The following is a 25,054-nucleotide window of genomic DNA, read 5'->3' as shown; positions in this document are numbered from 1 at the left end:
AAACCGAAGATAATAGTGTAATAGTGTATGTAACACTGCTTGAAACTTTCTAATACTGTTTTCTTTTCTGGAAACAAAGTTTATTGTTGATTCATGGTTGCTGAACATTTCCTACATCTCTAACAGGTCACTCTACTTTTCTAAGCATGACATGTTCATGTCACAATGTGGTGGCTTATTGTGTAACAATTGGCTATTGAAAATAGAACAGATTACTGTTCCTTTTAATCATTACTACCAGAATACATATTGTTCAAGATGTAAGGTTATGTTTCATTCCTAAGTGAGGTGAGATCACTTATCATGAGACATGACCATCTCAACTGGGTACTTATTTTGAGGAAAGAAAGGGGTGCCCCTCTTAACATACCTTTTATTGGTTAGTAAGAAATAAGAACTTTACTTGATTGCACCAAGGGTCTATCTAGTGCAACATTCTGTTCACACGCTGGTCAACCAGCTGCTCAGAGGAAACCAACAAGCAGAACACAAGTGCAGCACCACCCTCCTGCCCAAGTTCCCTAGTAACTGCTGTACATACTTTGAATACTTTTTATTATTGTTTGTGAATATTTTCTTCTGCTGTTGTGGTTTGCTGGTATCTTTAAAACACAGAATGGGACATATGCACAAAGGGAATTAAATTTCCCCCACTCGTTGAACTTCTAGAAGTGAGTTCATACTAGAAATGAGTTGAACCAGAAGCAATGGAGTGCAGTAATATTAAACAAGGGAGGGAGTACTGTTTTGCTCCCCTCAAGCATATGTTCCCACTTTGAATGTCAGCCTACCTCAACAGTAAGTCCCAGCAAACACCAGCTTGGAGGGTTATTGTACATGAATCAGGTAGATGTGAATTTAAAAAAATGGTAATCTAGAGTAGGGATGAACAGAAAATAGATCTGCAGATTTTTGGGATTTCAGCTCCTAGCATTCCTAACCTCTGGCCATCTTCTCAAGGTATATTAACAGCTGAAGTTCAAAATTGATAGCTGGAGATCTACCTTGAGCCTACCCCTGATTGAAAGGTGTAGTGTTGTGTGACCTTTAGTGTTCTGTGAAATGATTGTATTACAACATTACTGATTCTCAGTTAATCTTGTGAGCTTGAGCAGACATTTTGGGAAATATTTCCAAAAAAGATAACAGGCTGGTTTACAATTGTTTATGGACCTTAACAACAAGAAGTGCTTTTTTTTAAAACCTTCTTTAACAATTGAATAGTGCAGACAATCATTTCCCTTAACAGTTTACATTCTTGCAAAACTAATTCACTAATACAATGAAAGTTAAGATGCTAACACTGAAATCTTTTCTTCCTTTTCAGGCATATCCAGAATATTAGTGAGATCAAAACAGATGTTGGTAAGGCCAGAGCTTGGGTTCGGCTCTCCATGGAAAAGAAATTACTCTCCAGACACCTGAAACACCTTCTCTCAGATCATGAACTCACAAAGTAAGTTAGAGTAACATGCAGAACTACTCAGCTTAATTGAGACCTGCTGGTTTGCATTTCTTTTTAAACAGATTTGCCAAAGTTTTTAATAAAGCTAATAATATGCAACATATACTGGCTGAGTCTGATAGTTCTTTAAGAAACAGTATAGGCTTGAAATAAAGATGTTTGATAGGCTGCATTGAGATTTGGGTATAATCCTTCATTTTCTATGTTGCCTTAAATTGGTTAGCTATCAAGGTCAGAATGTCAAAAATGAAAAAGTTAAATTGCACTCCCTAAAACACAAAAATGTCCTTTGTGTTTGAGTTGTTCTAAATTACGTTATGGCGTCCCACAGGATTCTGTTCTGCCCCACATGCTTGTAAATATCTGTATGAAGCTCCTGGGAGAGGTCATGAGGGGATTTGGGGCAAGGTGTCTGCAGTATGCTGATAACACCCAACTCTATTTCTCCTTCTCATTGGACTCAGGTGAGGCCATGCAGGTGCTAGATTGCTGCATGGAGACAGCAATGAATTTAATATGGATTAGTAAGCTTAGAATGAACCCTGACAAGATGGAGATCTTATAGGTTCTTGGTCCTGGTAATAGTGTAGGTGGCCTTTCCTTGATGGAGTAGCATTCCATTTGAAAGAGAAGGTGCCATAGTCTAGAGCATGGGTCCTCAAACTATGGCCCGCAGGCTGGATCCAGCCTGCCATGCCCATTGATCAGGCCCGCCATAGCTTGCCACGCATGCATGTGCATGCGTGCATGGTGAGGCACCGGCTTGCTCACAAGGAGATCGTTTTGGACTTGTTGGGAGAAAATGATCTCTGAGCATGCATGCCCCTGCCTTTCTGCATGTGCGCACACATGCGCGCACCCCCCAGCCTGGCCCACGCCCTCTGCCCACACCACCTTAGTGGCCCACGCCCATCCCTGGCACCTTTCAACTGGCCCCCTATTCAAAAAGTTTGGGGACCCATGGTCTAGAAGCATTCCTCAATTCATTTTCAGCACTGAAGACCTGGCTACAGCTGTTTCTAGAGTCAGCTACCATGACTCATGCTCTAGTAACCTCATATGTGGATAACTGGAATATACTTTAATACTTGAAAACAATCCAGAAGACATAGCTGGTGCAAATGTAGCTGCTAGACTGCTGACAAGGAATAATCTTTAGTTCATGAATATAAGGAGTCTAAGACCTATTGAGGTCTTTGCTCTGTTGTTAATTAAGCTGACCTTCAAGAGAAAAAGTTCTTTATAGAGGAAAAAAGGGTGTAAGTCAGTCTACCGGAGACACTGCTCTTGACATAGTGCAAGCACCAAGACAGAAGTTGCATTCACCCACAGTACAAATGTCATGAACTGTACAGTTTACAAGTGTCCAACAGTCAGTACAGCGCAGACCACATAGTGTGGTGCTTGTTAGTGTTTATTCAGTTCATGGCCATACAAGAAATACATATGGTGTCCCAGAACAGAGAGCACTTTTCTTAACTTTTAAATCTTGATATCAATCCCATAATTGCATGCATTATATAACCAGTGGGTAGAGCAGAAACAATCTTTGCTGTAGCTGCTTTTCTTCCTAAAAATGCACCTAAAAGTTAGCCTAGCAACAGCATAAATTCCCTGTACCTACAAAAATCAGAAGAAAGTATCCTTCCAATTCTTTTTCAGGGATTTTTTTCAACAAGAAAATGAAATGTTGAAGGACATAACTCGCTGAAAGGCTTTTTTTGACATGAATGAAATTCTTGTAAGGGCATGATTGTTACTCAAAATGTAAAGTGTATACTATAAAATGTATAGTGTACTATATTATGAACAACAATCTGCAGTACTAGAGATAAATAGTGTTATTTATTTATCGTTGCTCTTCTATACTGCCCCAAAGCCACATCTCCCTAATCATGTTGCCAAAATTAAAACCTTAAAATGCAACATGATATAATATAAAACTGTAAAAGTTTAAACCAGATTAAAACCAGAGTGAAAAACAGCAGCAATGAAAGCTCTAAAAACACATTACCTCATTTAGGACACTATCTCATGCATAGATAGAAAAAAAGAAAGCTGGCTGAGGAATGCTGGAAGTTGTAGAACCTCTTCTGTCTAAACATGCCATAGGATTGCACCCTTAAGAAATCTGAAGGATTGAAAAACCTGTGTATACAATAGACACATACATGCTCAAATCCAATATGCAATTCTGCATGTCGATGCAGCATGGCAGTCAATGCTGCTGTCATTTTCATGCAGGGAACAAACAAGGCTTTCATTGCTTTTCATTTTGGCATCTCAACAGCAGAATATAGTGTATGTGCTAAGGTAGCATAGCGTGGAGAAGTTTGCAGTACTTTCCCCATTACTGAATATATTGCATGTTTGCTTTTAAAAAACTAAGACTGCAATCCTATGTACTATTAGGCAAAAATAAATCCTAAAATCCCAACATACCTGATTGTGCCTTAAGGCATTTATTTATGAAGACTATAATGTTATGTGTGCTTACCTGGGAGTAAGCTTTATTAAACTGAGTCTGTTTTATTTCTGAGTAAGAGTTTAGCATATTTCAATTTCCCCCATAATTTGTTTCTGAAGCAAAAATCAGTTTTTTTCCCAATTGATTCAACATTTCTGAACAGTTTACATCTCTGCATGGGTTTAGAACCTTCCTTAGAAACACCACTTCTGTATTTCTAAAATACACTCCAAACCTCATCCTTTTTGTATAACACAGATGTACCAAACAAGCGTTGTTAAGTGAAATGTTATTCATAACTGAAACAGTTCAGAAGATATATTTGTGCATAAAACCTTTGTGGAGTAAGGAGGCTGAAAACAATACTATACTCGTGCATTTATACTGTAATTTTTATATGTTGGTTATATAAATATGCCTATTAGAAGCACTTTGCCTGAAAGCCTGGTTACAGAGCAATTTTTTCATTTTTGGATCAGAAAACTTTACAAACGCTATGCTTTCCTCCGCTGTGATGATGAGAAAGAGCAGTTCCTTTATCATCTTCTGTCCTTCAATGCTGTTGATTACTTTTGCTTTACCAATGTTTTTACAACCATCTGTAAGTATAACTTTTCATCATTGAAAAAAATAACAAAAAGTCCTATGACAGTGTAAAAACTAAAAAAATGTTTTGGCATAATTTTTTCTGGACATTTCATGGTGGGAGACTACCATTGTCAATACAGTATGGTGTAGAACTGGGATTCAGTAGATCTCAGTTCTGGTCCCCATTCAGCCATGCAGCTAACTGGGTGACTTTGGGCAGTCACAGACTCTCAGCCCAACCTACCTCACAGAACTGTTGTTGTGAGGATATGATTGAGAGGAGGCAAATATGTAAACTGCTTTGAGTTCCTTGAAAGGGAAAAAGGCAGAAGATAGATATAATAAATGCCCCTTTTGAGAGGTAATAGTGAGTTGACATCCAGTTACCTTCGTTCACTAACGGATTGGTTTCTGTCATGAGAATGGGAAGAGATTCCTCTTCTCCCTGCAGAGCCCCCCACCTTCAAGATCTGCTTCAGGTAATGAGGAACCCTCTGGGGAAGCCCACATCCAATCCATTACCATGCTGAGACACTGCCTGGTGAAGAAGAGAGATAGAACAGAGTAACATCTGCACATTGGTGGTACCTCAGTCTATACCTCTGTATAACCTCCCCCAGTGGTTTCATGTAGATGTTAGATAGCACAGGGGATAAAATGGAACCCTGCGGAACTCCATGGCAAAGCTGCCATGGTGCAGAACAGTATTCACCCAGCACCACCTTCTGGAATTGGCCAGTCAAGTAGGAACAGAACCCTTGCAGTGCAGTGTCTCCTACTCCTAGCCTGGCTAGCCTATCCAGAAGGATACCATGGTTGGTGGTATCAAAAGCTGCTGAAAGGTCCAGGAGAATCAATAGGCTTGCACTCCCCCTGTCTTTTTCCCAGCACAGGTCATCCTGCAGGGCAACCAGGGGACTCTCCATTCCAGAACCAGGTCTGAAGCCTGACTGATACTGATCTAGATAATCCATTTCTTTCAGGAGTGCCTGGAGCTGTTCACCTACCACCAGCTCAAGCACCTTGCCTAGGAAGGGGATGTCGGCCACTGGTCTATAGTTGTTAATATCCTCTGGGTCCAGGTTAGGCTTCTTAAGGAGTGGTTTAATTACAGCCTCTTTTGAAGAGACTGGCACCATTCCCTCTCTCAGGGAGGCATTTATTACCTCCTGGACCCAAATCCCTTCCTTAGCTCTTCTAATAAACCAAGACAGGCGAGGATCGAGCACACAGGTGGCTGGCCAGACTTGGCCAAGCACCTTGTCCACATCCTCAGACCTCAATAATGAAGCTCATCTAATAAAACTGGACCAGATGATGCTCTCAGTGGCTCTGTTGGTGGAACTGCATTAATTGTGGTGTCCAATTCATAATGAGTAAAGTGACTTTATCTCCAAAGTGGTGTGCAAATTCATCACATTGAGCTACTGAGGACTCCATAATTTCTTTCTCTAATCCAGTGTACAATGGGCCACAGACTACTCAGAAAAGCTGTGCTGGATGACACTGAGAAGATGCAATGCTGGTGGAAAAGAACTGTCTCTTTGCCACCCTCACTGCCACACAGTAGGCTCAGTAATGAGCTCTAGCCTGTGTTCAGACTCAGCACAAGTTTTTCTCCAGCTGCACTCTAGCCACAAAGTCCTGAACTGCCCCGGATAAAGCACCCTCACCATGGAAGCTAAGAACCCCCAGAACCATAATCCTGGGCATCCTCAACACCATGTCCAAGACTACCTCTTTCAGCTCAGGCAGGGAATCTGAAGGGCAGAGGAGTGTGTGGTACACCAGCAGAATCCCTAATCTGTCTCAAGCACCCAGCACCCAGCACCAGGTACAAGCACTCAAGACCCACACTGAAGCGAACACAAAGCCTAGAGAGGGAGATCGTATTCCTATAGACCATGGCTACCCCCCTCCCAGACCCTTGAGTAACTGCAGGTCCTGTACCAAGTACGCAGAGGTACAAAGCTGAGAAAGAGTAACCCCCCAGCTCATGCACCCCTATCTCAGTGATGCAAGCTAGGTCAGCCCCCTCATTCACAATCAAGTCATGTATCAGGGATGTCTTATTCTGGGCTGACCTGGCATTCAACAGCAGCACCAGATCGGAGGGTAGGTGCGTAAGGCTACTAGGAATCATCCAGCTGGAGGAAAAACCAGAAGAGGGGATAGCTGTGATATATCTAACTCCTCTTCTCCTCAGCTAGCTTGTCCTCAGTCAAGCTCCTCAGTCCCCCAACACCATACCTTCCCCTGCCCATGACCACAGTAAAGGGGGATCCTGCTTGCTCCCCAAAGTCATCCAAATACATAATTAAAATGTATATGATAAAAACAATAAAGGCACCAGACAAACCAGCTGCTACACCTCTACGCTGATCAATAGCAACTGCTGTGAGACTGTCTTCTTCCCCTGCCAATGCCCCTCAGCACTACCCTTGAGCTGCTGCCCAAGACTGTTGTCCTGGTCTTGGCTCCATAAAATAGCCACTAGTGGTAGGGTCCAGCCTCTGGAGAACAGTTGCTACCTCTCCAACCTGGGCAGGCAGGGCAGGGAAGGCAGACATATACAGAAAATATTATTATTAAAAATGTTGCCCTACCCAACAGACCTTTTTACAGGTTAAAGGCCCTCTCAGCTGTCTCTGCCTGACAACAGAAGGGCAGCAGAGAGGGAGCAGTCACTGAAAGAGCCTGCTCTTACCACCAAGCACACCTCTGAAGGTGATGGTCTTGAAAGAAGGACCTCTCCAGATCGGAAGAACCTGGCAGGCTCATATGGGATACTGAACATACTGCATACAATATGTGAAACAGACTTATAGCTACCTATATTCTGGGAGGAGCAGGGGCCATATCAGAGAGGTGAAGACTGTATTAGACTATAGCATTAGACTAAAATATTAGGGCACAATCCAAGAGGACTGCTAGAAGCTCTCTGATTACAGGCATCTTATGCAGAGCTGGAGGAATGCAAGAGTGAAAGTCTCCATATTTCTCTTGCTCTGTTGATTGGATTATGCTATAAAGGTTTTACTGTGGAACAGATGCCTGTTTAGGTTAGCCTGAATAATTCTCTCATTTCACCCAGAATCTAAAATATAATTGTGGCTTCCCCTCTTACTTGGAATTGTTAAATGAGCTATTAAACAGGACTTTAAATGCAGTGCTTCTCAAACTGTCTAATTTTGGACCCACCAGTAAAATCAGCATGAAATCAGATGTTAGTGTGTTTGCTAAACATAGGCTTACTGGTTGGTTATAAATAAGAAGTGTGGTTTTCTACTCTTATCACTAAATGTAGCAAATGTTTAGCCCTATTCCATAAGTTTTCACTTAAAATTTCTAATTTTAATAAACAACATTTTCTTTTGCATTTTATTTTTGCATGAATATTTAATAAGAGTACAATATCTCAGATTCTTATTCTTCTGTATAAAAGGTAATTATATTCTTCTGTATAAATGGTAGTTGCATTTGGACACTTACTTAATTTAGCCAGGTTGTTTCTTGTGTTTACAGTGATTCCATACCATATACTGATTGTTCCTAGCAAAAAACTTGGTGGCTCAATGTTCACAGCCAATCCATGGATATGCATTTCAGGAGAGCTAGGTGAAACAGGTGTCCTACAGATCCCAAGGAATACATTGGAAATGACGTTTGAGGTATGGCTTAATGGCATAGAGCATCTTTCCCTAACCTGGTTGTCTTCAGATGGAATTCATCACCCATGAATGTCAGCCAGCACCACCAATGGTCACAATACTGGGAACTGAAATCTGTTTGGAAGGGTACCAGCCTGACTAAGGCTTGTACAGAGGATACCAAAATGGAAAATTATGAGACATGATAGCTATTATGTAAAATTTGTACTTCTGTTTTTTAATTTCATTTCATTTATTATATGTTCATATCTCCCAAAAGCAAAAGTTATCTGGGCAGTGTACAAAAATTAAAGCTTTCAAAATACATTATAAAAATCATAGACATACAAACATATACACATATGAGAGAGAGAGAGAGAGATTTTAAACAATAAACAATAAGCCATTTTAAACAATTAACAGCAAGTTTATTCCCCCTCATTCCCTACCCACACCCAAAAGAGCAAACCTCTATTCCCATTGTTCCATTAACTTGACCTGTTACCCTCACAAAATATATTTCTCTTAGCAACAGCAAGCCTTTGAAGATCAGTCAGAGTCACATATAAAATAACAGGGTCCTGGATTGCTGCAAAAGATAAGATTTCTTATCTTTGCATAGTGACACTTGTTTGTGCTTTTATCTCAAGACACAAAGATTGTAATAAGTATTTGAAGTCCCACTTGGATTCTTTTATGCATTCAGAACTTACCATAGTACTTGAAATTAAGTAATACATTAAACAAGGCAATACATATTTCAGTAAATGAATTACAGGCAGTCCCTGGATTATGAATGTGTTCTGTTCCTAAGAAAACAGAAATTCATCCTTAAGTTGAATTTGTAGGTAAGTCAAATCACATATAGTCAGCCCTCCATATTTGTGGGGGGTTAGGGGCACAGGACCCCCACAAAAGTGGAAAATCCATGAATATCTCTAGCCCCCTGCCAAACTTATTAGTGCTTCCTCTCGGCAGCAAGGAAATGCCGGAGAGATTTCCCTCCCTGGATGGACCAGGCAGGAAGGTATGCTTTGGAGGCCTTCCTCTCTACCCCTTTGCTTCCTCTCCCTCTATGGAGATGACAATTTTCTGCAGTAATTTTGAAAAATTTATAGGCTTTTTAGAGCAGTTCGTTCATAAGTAGGGTTGTTTGTAACTTGGAAATTCATAGTATGAGGACTGCCTCCTCATGTTATATAGACATTTTCTACATAAAATGTTACCTAGCATCCTGTTCACTGAAATTTCCAGGAGATCTTACGTTAATGCCTGAATCCCTGAAACTAGAAATGCATGTTAAACCTACTAGATGAGCAAGTCTGAATTACTTTGGTCTTACTCAGACAGCATACTAAATTCAGTTTAGTTCAGGGGTGGGCAATCTGTAGTCCTCCAGATGCATCAGCCCACAACTGTCATCAGTCCCAGCTAACATAGCCAATGTTGAAGGCTTATGGGAGTTGTAGGCCAAAACATTTGGAGGGCCACAAATAGCCAATCCCTGGGTTAGCATTATATGAATGAGCCCCCCTTCCCCTTCCTTTTTCTAGCTTAGCGGCAAAGAGAAGATCAGAAGATTCTTTTGAAAAGTTTATTTTTGTGTGATTCCCACAAACTAGTGTAGACAATCATTACCATCAAAATATATTGTCTCAGAAAGTGAAAATTGTTCCTTTTTTGTATATTTCCAGTTGGCTTGCTTTGGAAGTTACCAAAACATTTGGTTTCAGAACTGTTTCTTGCTCTGAAATGTAGCATTGCTGTGTTTAGTGAGTGCCAGGTTTATATACTAGTGCTCTAATCATTAAAGTTTTATTTCTGTTTTGACCATGCAGATGTATCTTTCTTTTTCTATTTTTCAGTGTCAGAATCTGGGAAAACTTACCACAGTACAAATAGGGCATGACAATTCTGGACTGTATGCTAAGTGGTTAGTGGAGTATGTTATGGTCAGAAATGAAGTAACAGGTCACACATACAAGTAAGCATTGTTTCAGCTTTTTCATGGTTTATAGAAGAGGATTTAAAAAAAAAATCTTAGAGCAAGTTAGTTTGCAGTAAATATAGTGACTCTGTTAATATCTCATTTCTTTATAAAAATCAACTTACTCATGCTGTGAACAATGAAGGGTGCTAAAAAGTTGTGACCAATTTTATTTCCAGAATTTTAAGCACCAGCTAGTCAAATGGGTATTTTAATCTTTTCTGTTTCTTTCTTACTGGACTAGATCAGCTACTGAGCCAATATGGTGTTGTGATTAAGAGTGTTGGGCTGGGTCTCAGGAGATCTGGGTCTAGTTACTACTCAATCATGAAACCCACTGGGTGGCTTTGGGCCAGTAACTGCCTCTCAGTCTAAACTACCTCACAAGGTTGTTCTGAGGATCAAATAGAGGAGAGAAGAACCTTGTAAACTGCTTTGGGTTCATTGCATGAGGAAAAAAGATGAGATGTAAATACAGTGTAATAATTGTAAATAATAATGTTACGAAAAACTTTTTGCATAATCACAAAATATTTAACAGAACATGATTTGAAGTTCCCTGTTCTGTGTATCAACCATGATAGCCTTATATTAGCTGAGACAGGAAATAAACTTAATTATCATGGCTTAGAGATGATTTCTGAATCCTGGCTTGTTAGGAAATAAGCACACAAGGGGGAACTACATTTAACTTTCTGGTTTGCTTTCCCTATTACACAAATGGAAGAGTGAACTGGCAGTAAAGACTGATTGTGGTTACATGGATATCATCTCAGCTACTATGATCATAGTAAAGTCTGGAAAGAAGACCTGCACAGTGCTTTATTTTTCTTATTTCATTTCCTCAGGTTTCCATGTGGGAGGTGGCTTGGAAAAGGGATGGATGATGGCAGTTTAGAAAGGATCCTGGTAGGAGAATTACTGACATCCCATACTGAGGTGGATGAAAGACAGTGCAGAACACCTCCTTTGCAGCAATCCCCAAGCATGATCAGAAGATTTGTTACAATATCACCAAACAACAAACCAAGTAAGTGATCGTTGTTTCTTTTCAGTACCATGCATTTACTTGTGATATTTTAATATCACTCCATAGTCTGCATGGCTCTCTGACTGGTTTACAATTAAAACATATAACAATGATAAAGCAAGTGATTACAAAACATTAGAAAACCAGTCAAAACCAAAAATACAGAACTTGTCAACTCATGGTGACTGGATATATTAATAGAATGGATTATACTGGAAAACGACATGGCTTGAATCCTGAACAGGGGTACTCTGCACTGCAACATTTTTTTTGCAGGTCCCTCTTGTTCCCTCTCAAAAAAGCTAAAATACTCTTCATAATTGTAACTGGAAAATAATTTCTATCCTCATGTCATTAAGATAAAGTGGAATAGTGGAGCAATAGAACTTGTCTTGAATCAGCATTGGACTCCTTAAATGACATTGTTTTGATATACTGGTTGACTGAGGAGAGAGGGAAAATAGTTCATCCAATCTATATATTAAATTAACAAATTGTGATTATATGAAGCTATAAGAACCTGCTTACTGCTAGAGGTTGTCTTGTTTTAAACAAAGACTGTACCCAACATGTTATATTTTCCCTTTAGCTTTCAGACACATTTTGCTGAATAGCATAGCTCTGACTCACTTTCCTATATGCTTGCTTGGTGATCCCATCGTAACACTGTGTATGAATTCCAAACCTCTATATTACAAAAGGCAAATACATAAATATGGATAACCGGAATGAGTGTCTCTTCTTATGCCAACATACCTTTAAGATCTTCAAAGGAGGCTTTTGTCCAGGTTCCTTTGCCAGGGAAAGCTTATAGTTGACTGAGGGGTCTCCACTGTAGTGACATCTATTACTGAATGCCCCCCCCCCCATGAATCTTGCCAGACATTACCACTGCTATAATTTCAGCACCAGATTCAAACTTTACTATTCTCCCAGGCTCCAGGCATGTTAATGTATTATGCCAGTTTGTTTATTTGTTCTTCTGTATTTATGCATTTTCACTGCGATGTTGTCTGGGGGCTGTTGGATTATCTTCTGCTATGTTTTGTTTATATGCTGCCCTGTTATCTTAGGATGAAGGGCAAGTTTGAAATGTTTTTAAATAATGTGTACAACTTTAGATGAAATCTATATATTCATTAAGCTAAATGTTTTAACATTAACATTTAATGTTAAAGATTCTTCTCCAAGTTCTCTGTGCAAGTGAAGTTGCACTGTGTGTGTTTGAACTTCTTACTGGTCTGTTGAGAGAGACTGGGCATCATTGATTGATGAGAGTTAGACTTAAAGTTGCCACTTCCCCCTACAGAGGTGAAAGATAGACCCATTAAGACAGTTTACCACTGGAAGCTGATGGGCAACTGTTTGTAGGAATATGTGAACATTCTGCTCAACTTCAAAACGAATCTAGCGCATTTAGTGATCTATTTGAACCCTGAAACCTCTGGGTTGTAAGAATGCTTGAAGGATTCTTGGTGAACAAACAGGTTTGGATGACACAACAAGCCACATCACATAGAATGCTATAGGGTGTGACTTGTTTGCCCTGCGGTTTGTGATGTGACCAACAGATGATTGGGCAAATTGTGGATCTGGATAATTGGGCAAAGTATGGCCCCCCACCCTTTTTTCAGTACCCCTGCATTAACTACTGAGGTGTTCATTTTCCATGCCATGGCCTAACAAGGGGTTCCAGATGGAGAATGGGGGAGCCGATGACACTTTAGCCTATATTCAGGTAGACTGAAGCAGGGCGTGCTGCCTGCCACCATACCCAGCTGAACGGGCTTGTTGCAGCAGTAGGGGACCGGCTGTTCTGTGCTGCTGGGCTGAAACTGCAGCTGGAGAGAGTGGCAGCAACCTTGGAAGTGATGGGTTGCTTGCAAGCAACCTGTCACTGTTGGGATCTGAGCTGCAGTCTACTGGACCAACTCTGGGGGAGACACAGCAGAAAGTGGATCATCCCTCCACCCCACAGGGAAGGCCCAGTAACATATACTCAGAGCCCAGCAGAGAGGGGAGACTCAGAATGTGGCTTCTCCATTGCCATGATGGTGGGCAGGAGCTTTCTTCAAGGGAAACCTAGCAGAACATGCCTTGTTCTGCAATTGCTTGAGTGGCCACTGGTCTGCAACAGAGGGTGGGGTGGGCCAAGCCACTGTTTACTGTGTGCCAACCACTCAAACCTGGTGCAGCACTTAAGGAGATAGACACTGGTAGTGTTATGTACCATTTAATCAAGGGCTTCAGTGGAAAGTGTGCAGTGAATACCAGCAGCAGGGAGCACGACTTGTAGTCCAGACTCAGGTGGGACATTCGGAACCAGTGCATGGTAGCAGAGAAGCCAATGATAACTGCTGAACGTGCTGCTTGAACACTTTGAGTGTCTTTCATTGGCGTATGTTGGCACAACTTCCTGCCACAATGACCAAGTGACTCTGTAGGCTTTGGGGATTTACCTGATCTTGTTGTGTCATCCAAACTTGAGGAGACTAAAATGTCCTGGAACAATCCATGGGTTGTTGAGGTGGCCATCCTGTATTGAGTGGGAAAGCTGGGTTTGGACAATATGCTAAGCCACCATGGCTTCAATGCCATGTTGGTCTAGCATATTGTAAGAGGCTAGTTACCCTTTCTTCTTTGCCAACTTGCTGGTTCTGTGCTGGGTGTGGGGAGGGGCAGGGTTCCATTCTACTATGGCTCTGCTTGTTTTCTGTTGTTTTCTGCAGAAATGAGAGTAAAGAGTGGGGAAAAACAAGGCAACTACAATTCCCTGCTCTGCATGGGAACCTCCCTCCCTGCAGAGCAGGAAAAAAAGGGGTAGTATGTCCAGGAAATGATTCTGCTGACTGCTCTTTCTTGGCTAAGGCACCTTTTCCCCCTGCTTTTCACAGAGTGAAGGTGCCTAGCCCAAGAAAAGATGCTGCTTCCTGGGGAGGGAGACATTTTTTTCTTGCATGCTGAGTTGCATGCACTTGCGTGTATATACACAAGCGTAATCAGGGTGGGAGGCCACCTTGAGGTAATTGGTACTTCCTGCTTTGTTTTTGCTTATATTATATTGGTCGATCATGCATTTCTCCCTGAGCAAGTTGCTCAAGTTGATAGTTGATGCAGGCCCAGTCACTGTTAAATGAAACCAATTATCTGGATCCAGCTCAATTTGATTTCAGACCTCATTTCAGCATGGGAATTACCCTAATAATGACCTATGCTGTTAAGGGTACTGGGAGAGAGTACCGTGGTATCTTTATGGATGGGCTTTTTAGTTGATGGAACCATGTCTCAGTGGTTCTGCTCCTACTTGGAAGAATGATTCCAGAAGATGGAAGACTCCTACTTGACTCCACTGGATTTATGCTGTGGGGTCCTTCAGCAGTTTATCTTATCTCCTGTTCTATAACATCTTCATGAAGTCATATCCTGTTCTTTAGCATCTTCAGTGAGGTCATCTGGAGATATGTGATCATGTGCCATCAATATGCTGATGACACCCAAGTCTATTTCTTATTTTTATTAGAACCAGATGAGGCAGTGGAAGTGTTGAATGAGTGACTGGGAGTAGTAGTGGACTGAATGAGGGCCAAAAAAATTGAAGATTAATGCTGGCAAGATGGAGACACTGTTGGTAGGTAGTTTATCTGATCAGAGAGTATGGGGCTCAATTTTTCTTGGATGGGGTTACTACCCTAAAGCTGGTTGTTACCTTTAAATGCCTAAATAGGCTGGGACCTGGCTGCTAAGGACTGCCTTCTCCCATATGGACTTGCCTGAATCTCATGTTCTTCATCTAAGGCCCTTCTCTGGCTCCCTGCACCATCTGAGTTTGCATGGGTAGTGAGCACAGAAAAGGCCTTTTAGTTGATATGCCTCATATACAGAATGCCCCCCAAGGAAAACTCACCCAGCACCAACCACGGTGTCCTTTTGGCACCATGCAAAGGCTTCTTTATTTGTCCAGGAAAGTGCAGTATTGCACATATATGGTTTCAGTTTTATCGGTGTGGTTTTTGTTCTTTATTTTTGTTTTTGTTTATATTGTAATTTATTGATTGTGCATTACCCTGGGAAAGTGATACTGAAAGGTGACCTTGAAATTTATATATTGCATATATGTAACTAACAAGCAAGCAAGCTGATACAGCACATTATTACAAAGCAAAATGCTACAACAATAACATGGATAATTTTTTCTACTCCCAACCTAGAAAGATACTTTTAATCTTGATTTGCCTGTGGATTATTTGAAAAACAAATTATTGTGTTGTTGGTTTTAAAAAAATAAGTGTTTTCCCTTTTGTACAGAGTTAAACACAGGTCAGATACAAGAATCCATTGGTGAAGCAGTAAATGGAATTGTCAAACACTTCCACAAACCAGAGAAAGAGGTCAGAATTGCCATTCTTAGCAATAACAAGCTTGATAATATTTCATCCTTGATATGTATATGTACAAGCTATGAAAGTCAACAGTTGGTACTGAAAGAAATGGTGGTTCAGAAAAATGTCATAGATGGCAGTTAAGCTGTATATGGCCAAATATATAATTCTGCTTCTCAGTTTATCATGCATACCCATTTTAATCAGAATTCTCAAGGAAAATTGGAACCATGGGCTTAATTCTTTTTAATCATGATTAACACGGGTTACAGATTACTTTGAATACAATAGAAGGGGACCAAGGAATTTGCATATGGGAGTTAAGGGCACTCCTGCAGTCCACACTCAGTCCCTCATTCCTGGTTCCAGGTCTTAGAACTAGGTCTAATTCCAACACTTCTGATTGTACCTGGAAACAAAGGTAACTACCATATTGCAGTCTGCCTGCTGCATTTTGAACCAACTGAGCTATTTTTAAAGGCAGTTCTGTTAGAAAACATTATAGTTCCAAAGTAACAAAGCATATAACTGATACCAGCTTTGCCTTTTCTAACATATTTCAACTGTTAAATCAGAAAAACCTGATAAAAAGCACTTTTGCCAACTGCTGCCACACCAAACACCCACCACTCTGTTCATCCAATGGCCAACCAGCTGCCCACAGAATCCTACAAATAGGATCCAAATGCAATAGCAGGCTTCTGCCCAAGTTCTTCAGCAGCTGATGCTCGTAAGCAGACTGCCTCTGCTACTAGAGGTGGCATATAACCATGGACAATCTCCTCCTCCATGAATTTCTCTATGACGAAGTATTCGTTCCACAAGTGTATGCTCTTACTACTTCAAGGAGGAGTTAAATCCTATCCAGAGTAGGATATGCATCCTCTCCTAGACGGTCAGAAGCCCTTATTAACACTACCTTCTACTTGTGTGGGCTAAGCTTCAACTTGTTTACCCTGTTCTCCTTTGGAAATGATGCCAGACACTGATTAATCACCTCCACTGCCTCCTATAATTGGATGGTAGAAAAGAACAATTATAAAATTATAACCGTTGTAAGGTTTGATTGCTGTTGAAGTCTTATTCTTGAGACTCTGATAGACATCACTAACTGATAAACTGAATCAAAGCACATACTGGTATCCTAGATTAAGCAGTTACTGAGTATTTATAAAACTTTAGACACAGTAGTTCATGACAGATCTGTTCATAGTATATTTAGTAAGAATTTAGTAATAAAATACTATTTTATATTCTGTTTGCAGAGAGGCAGTTTGACAGCTTTGCTTTGTGGAGAAGGTGGGCTTGTTTCAGCTCTTGAGCAGGTGTTTCAGCATGGATTTAAATCTCCCAGGCTTTTCAAAAATGTATTTATCTGGGACTTTTTAGGTAAGTATAAAGAGCCTATGTCTGGTGAAATCTTCTGTATGCTTACTTTCTACATAGAAGAATGGACCCCACTGTAAAATGACAGCTAACAGGAAGAATAATTGACTTCCACTCCTATTTAGTATCAGAAATGTAACCATTCCTGCACTTTCTTGAAATGAATATTATATGCTCACTTAGAAATTTGGTCTTCCTGATTTGATTTATTTGATTTGATTTATACTACACTTTTCTACCAAAAAGTTGCATTCAAGGCAGCTTACACAAACAATTAAAATTGATTAAAATAATAAAAGAGTAATTAAAATACATTAAATACAGAAATAAATCTAGATCAACACACAACCCAACTGATCCACTTACAGGGCAAAGACATTCTTTGCCTCTGATAAATTTGAAAAGGGAGAACAAATGTGAGTAAGTGATCAACTAGGTCTGTGATGCTGTAGAGTTTACAGCCAAACTTAGATATGGCTACAGCAGATCCATGTGTATAAACACAGCTCTCCTTTAATAATAAGGAAGAAAGTGGGTGAATGGGGATCAATTTAAATAATAGGGTGCATGGATGAGAGGCACTAAACCTTCCTCAGTTCTGTGACTTTCTTCCCTGCAGTTAATTCCCCCATTCCCCAATACTTATTTCCTCAGCTGACTTTTGGTGCCAGAATTTCTTTGATGGTAAAAGGACTTTAAGTTGAAGAGGCTGGTAGAAAGTCTGTAGTAAGTGGAGGGAGAATTTGATAGTCTTCATCTCTGTGTTCCTTTTGTCATTAAAACTGAACTCTGCTGTCACTTTTCTACACTGCTGCATTTTTCTACACATGGATCTAGCCAATATCACACCCAGTTTGACTTTGAAATGGTGTCAAAAGAATGTTTTGGAAGAAAATCTGCTAAACTGAGCAGCCTTTTAACAGCTGCCTGATTTGAAATTCTAAGGGTCAGTGGTGGAATTTATTTTTTTACTTCTTCTCCCACTTTAACAAATAAGATGAGAATCAATTCATTAATTGTGCTGATTTTATCAGCATTGCTTTACATTTGTGCTTATATGATATTGTCTCAGTTTTTTTCAGAGGTGGTAGTGCCTGATAATACCTACATATTTATTTGGCCTGTATTATCAAGTACAACAGCTCTCCATGGGTGCCAGACTTCTTGTGGCTTGTGATGTGCTGCAAACCCAGGCAGTAAGTGTTACCTGGGTTTGTACGACATAACAAGTTGGATGCTTGTGGGTTCCAGGAAAAAATGACAGCCAGAGGCACTTGGCACAACACAACAGCTCTGCAAGTATATTAAGCCAAAGTGAGCTGTCATGGCATATGAACAGGCCCACTGAATACATTTATCAGTCCTTTAAAGATTACGCTGTTTCACAAGAAGTAGGTGATCAGAATCAAATCAAGATCTTTTTATCAAGAAAATAATTAAGCTGCCACCAGTATGTGTGTGGAGGAGATGTTGCGATTTTCCACTGACTTGATAATTATACTGAATATCTCTGGCTGTCTTCAGAAAAAGCACAAGGCTATTACGAAGCTCTAGATCAGAATGAAATGGTTCCAGAAGAAAACTGGCAGAAAAGAGCCCGGAGTTTTTGTCGCTTTGTCACAGCCATCAACAACACTCCTAGAAACATTGGGAAAGATGGCAAGTTTCAGATGCTGGTGTGCCTTGGTGCCAGGTATTACATTGCTATTCTGATTCATTTATACATGCTTTGCCTATTAGCCACACAACAGAGATGCATTCACGTTTATCAGTTTCATTCTGCTGACCAGATTCTGTATCCTTTGACCATCCTACGTATTCTTTTCTTTGGGATGGCATTTTCCTCTGAACCAGATAGAGTCAATCTGTTGCTTCTTTAGTGGGATGCTCCTCCCTGTTTTGTCTTTCAAGCCACATGGTTACAGCTTCTTACTTGCTATAGGCCTAGTTTCCCTTTACTTTCACTTTTGGTTTTATTCCTTGGGCAGCTAGTTTTTCCCCCTCTGCCTTTCCTTAGTAGGGATCTAGCTTCATGTAGCTTCTCAAGAAGTGGATTCCCAAGTAGCAGGCTTCCAGTTGGGTTGGAAGCCAGCTGCCAGAATGCATTGATATACTGCTGCACTGCCACTTTTTTCAGGCGTTTCATTGTGGCTCTAAAGAGCAGGCAAGAAAGTGCTGTCATTCTGCTGGTCCCCTCTGATATGGCAGAAAGAAACATCCAATTTCAAATAAGACTTGAAGGTCTAAGGTTGAAGACATGTGGTCAGAGATAGGTATGATGATTGGGGTAATAGTTTGGTGCTGAGAAGGATAAAAGCCATTCCTCAGTATCAAAACTCAGGGGTGCATGTTGCAGACCCAACCTCCATTCCAGATATTGTAGAGACTGGACTGTGGAGAACTGTGGATCTCTCCAACTCTTTCATTAGCTTCTTGCAGCTTCTCTGACAAATACTCTCCTGAGCTTATCACTGGGTTTTGATGAATGGCCTTCTTTAGGCAGATTTCTGGTTAAGACATATTCTTTCCATTTTATAATAAGGGATTTAACAGTGTTTCAAGGAATATCCATAGTTTAGGATTCTTTTATAACCCACCCTCAATCTGTACTTCTCCACAACTTCATGCTGGAGTTGTTTCATACTGTAGCTCTTCATGATGGCATTTTTAAGAAGCACCAAGAAACTTGCAGAATTTGCAGTATTTAATCTGAGATCCTGTGATACTGAATTGTACACAGGTGGACTCTATTCAGCTACTTAGAGTAGACTATGTGACTTCTGGAAGCATTGGATTGCTTATTTAAACATATCACATCAAAGGCAGTGAATACCTTTTCAATCAGCAAGTGCCAATTTATTTTTGTTTTCTTCACTTCTGTGCCATTATAAAAGTATTTTGCACTTGCACACTGTTGGAAATCTTATTTGCTTCAAAACCAATTAAATCCATTTCAGTTCCAGGTTATAACACAGCAAAATGCAGAAAGGTTGGTGGGGTGGAGAAAGCAATGTTTCTTTGTAAAGGAAGAACATTTATTTAATACCTGGTTTCGGAATTCTAAAATTTTCCATTGCAGAGATCACCTCTTGCACCACTGGATTGCCTTGCTGGCAGACTGCTCCATCACCGCTCAGATGTATGAGGAAACAGCACTCATAAAGGATCATACATTGGTGAATTCCTTGATACGTGTGCTACAGACCTTGCAGGAGTTTAACATCACACTGGAGGCATCTCTCGTTAAAGGAATTGACATCTGATCTGACTCAAGCTACAAGCACTGTTAAAAGAAAAAAGCAACAAGAAATAAAACATTAGTGTGCAAAGATTCTGTATGCTAATACATTACATCCAAACATTCATGTCACTCAACACAACTCTTCTGGAAAGAAGCTCCAAATTAGAGTGTGAAAATAGGGATTGAAGCTATATACCCAATGTGTAAAGGAGAAAAGATACCTTAAATCACATTTAGAGTTTATTTGCTGATTTGCTTTTACACACTTTCATGTGAAAGAGTTAGATAATAAGTATTGTGCAGCTTATTTTAAAGCTGTAATATTTCTTTGCCATAGAAAATGATGCAGTGAGGAAGCTCTTGCATTCTCAGAACTTGCCTTCAGACTGTATCTTGCAAAGTGTAATTAATACATTCCATTTCTGTTAAGAGTTATTAAGCAATTTAAAACTAACATTTCATTATGTACTTATATTATCATCCCTGGCCTTTCCAATTTGGGTTACTGCTGCGCTTCAAAGAAACTAAAAGTTTAAATATTGTTTTTAAGAGTCTCAAAGTCCTTCATTAGCAAAACACTTTTTCATTTTGTTGACAGTATTATTTTTAGCAGATTTTGGAGGACTGAACCATGCAGATGCACAGAGATTAGTGATATTTTTTCATATGGTACGGAATTGCACAGAGAAAAGTATATGTGTGTTTTTAACTGGCATTTATTTATTTAACTTTTCATCATGTTGTCTTTGTCTTAAAAAAGGATAAATAATCTTATATATTGAACAGGCTATGTTACATGTCTGTTGTGTTTTTAAGTCAGGACCGAATAAGAGTTCAGTTCACTTAAAGAGAAGCCCAGGATAAGAGTATCTGTCAGCAAAATCTCAGCATCAACCCAGCTTTCAAATTCAACTTGTTTATGTTTCACCCCTCCAATCATAAAAATACTGAAAAGATCATGCTAAAGCCATACATACACTATGTAATGGTGACCAATGTATAAATCTGTAGAATTGGATTTTGCAGGTTTCACAATCGTGTGACATCCTGCAGTACTGGCACAACTTTATAACGGCATCATAAGCACATGTGCTGGCTCAATTATTTGAGGTTGGGTATGAGTGAGGTCAGTATTACTGTGACTTATTCTGCTACTCAGCCTAATGCCATGTCAGGTTTTCAAATCCTTCTCTTGGTAACCCCAGTTCACAAGTGGAACACATGTAACACATGTTTTTGAAATGCTAAGCATTCATGTGCTAATTTTTGTGTTTTGTTAAAAGACTAGGTTTCTTGAATGCTTGTGAACATTGTGTAAAAATATTAGCTCACCTTCATAGTGTTCAGAATTTGTGAACCTTTTAAATAGTAAAATTACAGTTGGACAAACCTAGTGAATGCCTGCCTAGAAACAACTGTTCTTGTTAGAATTCTCAAGTACAAACCCTACGAGATGCATACTTAACTGAGGGAATGCTATGCTACACTGTACAGGGCTTTAGACCTCTGTATTAGGAGGCCTTCACTGTATAAATGTTATCTTAAAAGCTAGGCTCTTTAACATAAGGAGCAATGATAAAGGAAGTTTCAATTGTCAGTCTCTTCAACAGGTAGCATTATTCTTTATTTCCTACATCTTGTGGACATTTTTATTCCAGTAACTTAAAAATATAGCACATGTATTAAATTTTACTATTTTTACTTTTCTTGTGTTTTTCATTATTAACTTGTTGGTATACCCTTCTTTCTTATCTCAGTTGGTTCTCCTTGTAAGAATACAGAGGTCAGATGATACACAGCTCAAACTACTTCATCTTTTTTGATGGATGAAAATATTCATATTGGTCTTGCTTGTGCAGCTCTACCAAGGTTACCTCCAGGCTCACAAAATAGTATTTTTGCTATATCATTGAAAGGTATTATACACAACTACACACAGAACCTGTGGAGTTAACAAACCTGCTACAGGTCTTCTCAGGGCTTTCTTTTGCAATGTCACATTCCTTAAGCTTGCATATAACAAAATGGTGGCTTCTCTATTAGGTACCTCAATAATTGCCTTTCTGCAATAGCAGCTTGACGCAGCATATGATTGAAGAAGAAAATTGTGTGGATACACATCATGGTTAGATTTATGTCAGATATCTCTGACATCTCTTTCTATAGAAAAAGAGGAGGCAGGTTGTACTTTCTTTATTTGTTCTGACTTTCCAAGAAAGCAAACATCACTTTCCAATTATTTAAATGTTGTTATATTACATTAGACTGGTTGTGGGACCTGCTCTTTCATATTTCAATCATGTACTATTTAAAGTTATTAGGCTTCTTCCAGCCACTAACAAAGATGCTGATGATAACCAAATGTTGGGGTCCAACTTCATTGCAGGTAAAAAAGCTGCAAAAGGTAACTAAAACAATATAGCTATGTCTAGGAGGATGTATCAAAGAGCTGCAATACTAGTTCTTTGAACTTGAGCTAGCTTTAGACCTGTAGTATTTTAGGATTGTTCCCCAATATGACAAGGCAAACTGCTTTTGAAACAGAAGACTTTCTAAAACAGGTTGTGATATAGATGGGTAGCTGTTGATAACCAAGATAAATGAAGTGGATGTAGTGGTATCTTTAAATTTGTTTTATAAGTAAAATAAAATTGATGCAGTATACTGCAAATTGTAGTTGCACCTGGGAAAATAAACCCAGTAGGTATTCAGCCTATTCACACAATTGTTGGGTGGTTAATAAACCATAGCAGCTTGTTAACTAACCTGCACATACTAATTGTATATCAGCCAGGCAATTAGCTTGCCTTCACAGGTTGTTTTGATATCAGAATCTAGTAAGAGTTGATGGTTGGGGTAAACTATTTAGAAATCCTAAAACAGCCCATATCTCCTCTCCTCCTTGCCCTGAACTGCATTGCTGTCCCTGAATTTGTGGCAATACTAATGCAGCTCAATTTTTAATATTTTATTTTAAATATTGTGTGTTAAAGGGCATAGCAAATCAGAATGAAGGTAACAAATAACCATATTCAAACTTTGAAACCCAATATATGCATATATTTTGTATGCAACTTGTGTAAAGTACAGGTCCTAGCTTGACATTGGTGAACTAATGCTTAGGGGATACACAGTTTCTGTGTGCTGAAAAACTTACGGTTAAAACAAAGGCTAACAGCATACTTTCTAAAATCTTTGTATTCATCCAAATTATCTCCATTTCATAAGAGAACCTAAGCATCACATATTACATTCTTTAATTCACGTGTTTTTTTTATCAGAATCATACACAAATCCGAAATTATGGCTAAGAGGGTGGTTCTTTTTTATTTAATAGCTTTGAAAGTAGTTATTGCCAGTGCTTATTTAAGTTCTTTGCCAGCATATAATCCTTTAAGGCACAATCCTATGCAGTTTTAGATAGAATATTTTATCCTGTTGTTAGGCCTTTCCATTTAAGCAAGTCAATTCCAATCATGCCCTAACTTACGAAGCTGGCTTTTTTCTGTCAAAGCATACATAGGATTGTGCCTTAAATCATATTTGATATCTAGAAGAGTTATTTTCTATTCTTTCACATTCCAACAGTGTAAAGAATATTTTAAATTTTAAAGTAGCATTCTAGATTTCCTTATTTCTGTGTGCACTATGTATGAGAATACAGACAAATACTGCTTTTGCAATTAAGCTTTCAGTAAAAATGAATTCTTGGACATTCTTGGCAAGATTTCTGTTGCCATAGTTCAAGATGTCTGGAGGCTTGATTATTTTTATATGTTGTATGTTTACTTTAAAACTTTGTAGTTCCTTTTATAACTAGAGATTGGTTGTTTACTTCTCTCAAAATGCAGCATTAATTTTAATAATTATAATGAGAAGAAGTTATATTATGTTTTGAAGCCAGTCATTGAAGTTTATAGCACCAGAACAGAAATAGATATTATATTTATAGTTTCCAAATTGTAACTTGTAATTTTAAATATTGTACACATGCAGCTAACTTTACTGAACTGCAATAAAGCTTTCTTCTGATATCCCCGACAAAATTAATTGGATGTACCATTTCTGGTGGCTGCTTATTCTAACCCTGTGGGTCATGCTAGACAAGGCTGGAATTCTGAGTACAGAAATTCTCATTAGAGTGTTTTTCCCCCATGAGGAACTGATGTTGAAGGAAAGGACTGCACTCAACTAAAGCTTCGAGCCTGGTCTTTCACTGGCTCCATCCCTGCAGGATACTGGCTGTACTTTTTAGAGGACCACCATCAATTTCTGCAGTCTTTTATTCCTGTATAGCTGAGCAGCAGAGGAAACTGTTGAGGAGTAATTCTCAGAGTCAAATGGGAGACTGATATCCTCTGGCTGGCAGATTTAGAAATGGCTGCTGAGGAGTCTCTAAGCGGGGTTATCCATGTATAGAAATCAACCATCCTTATAGCAGGATGGAGCTTCAGAATGAGAAGATATGACAGCTATGTTGATCCCAATTAAAGAAAATTCAAAATTCTCAGACTAATACTTTTATTAGGCCAATCAAAAAAAAAGGCAAAAATGTGCAACCTTTGTGATTGTAGGATTTTACAAAAAGCAGATTTTGAGATGGTGGGGAACTGGGAGAAAAATTGATTTGGTAATGAAAACACAGTGGCTGCATATTCAGAGTCCAAAAATTAAGAGAGGAAAAGGGGTTCACAGACATTCATATAGAGCTCTGCAGGTCATGTGATAGTTAAAATGTCAGACTTGGAGTTGTCCTCAGAAATGCTAGCAGCAAGAATCGGGAATATGTTGGTTCTCCATTTTGGAAATATAAAATCCCATTGACAGTCATGTTTCCATCTTGGGTGAAGCACAAAGGCTC

General features: G+C 39.4%; 1 protein-coding gene across 6 annotated transcripts in view; it reads left to right on the top strand.

The window, feature by feature from the left end:
* Window positions 1-21,894, top strand: part of DENND5A (DENN domain containing 5A) — an 89,110-nt gene extending 67,216 nt beyond the window's left edge. For 3 of the 6 annotated variants that reach the window (XM_044425951.1, XM_044425959.1, XM_044425952.1), the window contains 9 exons: window positions 1,328-1,456; window positions 4,412-4,533; window positions 8,046-8,191; window positions 10,036-10,154; window positions 11,006-11,187; window positions 15,493-15,575; window positions 16,832-16,955; window positions 18,477-18,645; window positions 20,032-21,894. In XM_044425951.1, the coding sequence (XP_044281886.1) occupies window positions 1,328-1,456; window positions 4,412-4,533; window positions 8,046-8,191; window positions 10,036-10,154; window positions 11,006-11,187; window positions 15,493-15,575; window positions 16,832-16,955; window positions 18,477-18,645; window positions 20,032-20,215 (1,258 nt within the window). In that variant the 3' untranslated portion in view covers window positions 20,216-21,894. The other 3 variants (XM_044425953.1, XM_044425954.1, XR_006414298.1) reach the window with 3 other exon arrangements.
* Window positions 21,895-25,054: the final 3,160 nt, after the last annotated feature.

Source organism: Varanus komodoensis, unplaced genomic scaffold, assembly GCF_004798865.1.
Source record: "Varanus komodoensis strain SLA01 unplaced genomic scaffold, ASM479886v1 scaffold16, whole genome shotgun sequence".
Classification (NCBI taxonomy): Eukaryota; Metazoa; Chordata; class Lepidosauria; order Squamata; family Varanidae; genus Varanus; species Varanus komodoensis.
This window is presented reverse-complemented; position numbering and strand designations above follow the sequence as displayed.